We start from the raw sequence: 2,500 nt of genomic DNA on the forward strand, positions 1-2,500 counted from the left end.
GCTTCACCGAATAATTCACATTGTGCTCCACATAACGTGTTTTTCACAGATTCTTCACAATGATTCACAACCAGCTGATCGTGTTAAACCTCAGCTGTACTCGGATCCTGCAGGTCTGACTGTGGACTTCATGGACTTAGTCAGTCTGGATATTGTTGTTTTTAACGGTGCTATTTACGTTTTCTTAAAGTTAAAAAAAACAACTTTATTCATAACAAACCAAAAAAACAGTACAAAACAAGACAGTCGAGTATCAGCTGCTTCGGGTCGACACCTGAAACAACACAACATATACAGCTCACAAATGGATGTCAACGTCAATCAAACCGAAGCAAAACAACAACAACAACAACAACAACAACAGCAGCTGAGGAGTAGAACAAGGGTTTATATTAAATCATATTCAGACAAAAGGGCAACTAACTTTATGGCTTAACTTTTCTTTTACATTTGCTTTGGAGTGAGAGTTTATTTTTAAGTTTATTCCAACACTGGAGGAGTTATTTGTCTTTTTTTCCTCAACTAACACACAGCTGCCTTCTAACGTTTGTTCCCGTATGTCTTGGAAACAGTTGAGGATGGTGAAACCCTGTGGGTTCGGGCGACTCCGTCACCTGGTCAAGCCGGTATCGGCGACTCGGGTCTCGGGCAGGTACCTGACCCACCAGAAGGGCCTGCCCGGCCTGCCCGTCCCGCCTCTGCAGCAGACCTGCGAGCGCTACGTGGGCGCCCTGGAGCCCATCTTAGAGGTGGAGGAGCTGAAGCACACCAAGCAGCTGCTGGACGAGTTCCAGAGAGCCGGCGGGGTCGGAGAGAGGCTGCAGAGAGGTCTGGAGAAAAGAGCGAGCAGCACGGAGAACTGGGTGAGCTCACAAACCTTCTCCGCCCTGCAGACTCAGCACCTTCTTCTATTTACTTCAGTCTGCAGCGACGTCCTTGGATTTAAAAATCTTTTCTCACAATTTAAAACCAAACTGAAATGTGTCTTGTTTTGATACATCATTATTTTCTTAATTTCTGTCCGTTTTCTCGCTGTACGTGACTGATTGTGTGTCTGTAGTTGTCAGCGTGGTGGGTGGAGGTCGCCTATCTGGACTACCGGCTGCCTGTGGTGGTCCATTCGAGTCCCGGGTTGGTTCTGCCCCGCATGAACTTCAGCGATAAGCAGGGACAAATGAGGTGACCACGCACAAGCTGTCATAACTTACAGTTACTTAAAAACATATTTGAGCTGCCTTGGACAATTTTGTGTTGTCTTTTGTTTGTATTTATTTATTTTTGTATGATTGTGAGTCCCATTCGATGCAGAGGTTTAGTAAAAAAACTTTACTATAAAGTTTCATGATATTTTGCGTGGCAATATTACTTCAATACACCGACGACAAGAGTCAGTATTTTGTTATAGACCTAAATAAACAGATTTGTCAGGTACATTCAGCATTAATGAAAGGTGCACATTTTCCATTAGAAGTGAATTACATGCAGTTCTCTGCAGAAGTTTGAATGCTTTCAAAAACAGTGCTGAGAATCAGTTTTATTTATCATTGAACTTCATCTGAAGTTTGCGCAACAGAAAATAATCCAACCAATATTTGATTGTCACTTTGTGTTAATGCCCTTTTAAAAAAAAAAACCACACTCACTCTCACACATTACATGATAGATAACAATTTATATATCACACAACTGTACATGAATTATTTGGGCCAATAATTACTTCTGTTCATAGTTGTTAATATAATATTGTAAGTTAAGCTTGTGTGTCTTATCTTTTTTTTAAAAACTTTACCACCTTATTATCTTCAGTGTCCTGCAGCTCTGCTGTCTAATCAATACTGTTTTTTAAAATAGTTTTCATAATGTATGAACATGATGTATTTCCATGACTTGACTGGCACAAAGAAACTTTCATTCACGTTAACATTTGAATGAATAATCTGGTTCTTTCTCTTCAGGTTTGCTTCCAAACTAATTGCGGGTGTTTTGGACTTTAAGACGATGATCGACAAGTGAGTACTGATCTTAAAATGTTCACCCTCTGTTTGAACCGCCTGTGTTTCCATACGGAGGTTCTGTTTGGACCGCGGTGGGACATTTAGATTGGACATCAGTCCTTTAACAGAATAATGTTGGTTCTTCCAGTAAGAACTGAAATGAAACGGGTACATACAGGAAATGAGATAGGAACCAATAATCGGTGGGCTCGGCTCTGTCAGTGTCACGGAGGTCCATGCTGAATGCAGCGTAACTGATGGTTGAAGTCTCTGTTGGTCAGCTGGATGCCACAACTTCCTGTTTCCATTTTAAATGAACTGCTAGAGACTAGTTGTCTCTTTCAGACAGGAGGCGGTGGCAGAGACGAAGAGCCTTGAAGTGCAATACCACTGATGGCCACCTGGGGTGGCTCTAAAGAATCCTTCATCTCTGATAGATTCTCATTCAATCAAATCATTATTATAACATTTGATTGAATTCCCTCCTTCTGATCAGTGTTCTGGTG

General features: G+C 41.5%; 1 protein-coding gene across 1 annotated transcript in view; it reads left to right on the forward strand.

Annotated features, from left to right (window-relative positions):
- crata (carnitine O-acetyltransferase a) overlaps window positions 1-2,500 on the forward strand; it is a 15,818-nt gene that overhangs the window by 544 nt on the left and 12,774 nt on the right. The window contains exons 2-4 of the mRNA XM_069168890.1: window positions 573-863; window positions 1,061-1,179; window positions 1,956-2,009. Coding sequence (XP_069024991.1) covers window positions 573-863; window positions 1,061-1,179; window positions 1,956-2,009 — 464 coding nt within the window. The remainder of the gene's footprint in view (window positions 1-572; window positions 864-1,060; window positions 1,180-1,955; window positions 2,010-2,500) is intronic.

Source organism: Embiotoca jacksoni, unplaced genomic scaffold (genome assembly GCF_022577435.1).
Source record: "Embiotoca jacksoni isolate LCO1_2020_lvr unplaced genomic scaffold, fEmbJac1.0.p SCAF_42, whole genome shotgun sequence".
NCBI classification, from domain to species: domain Eukaryota; kingdom Metazoa; phylum Chordata; class Actinopteri; family Embiotocidae; genus Embiotoca; species Embiotoca jacksoni.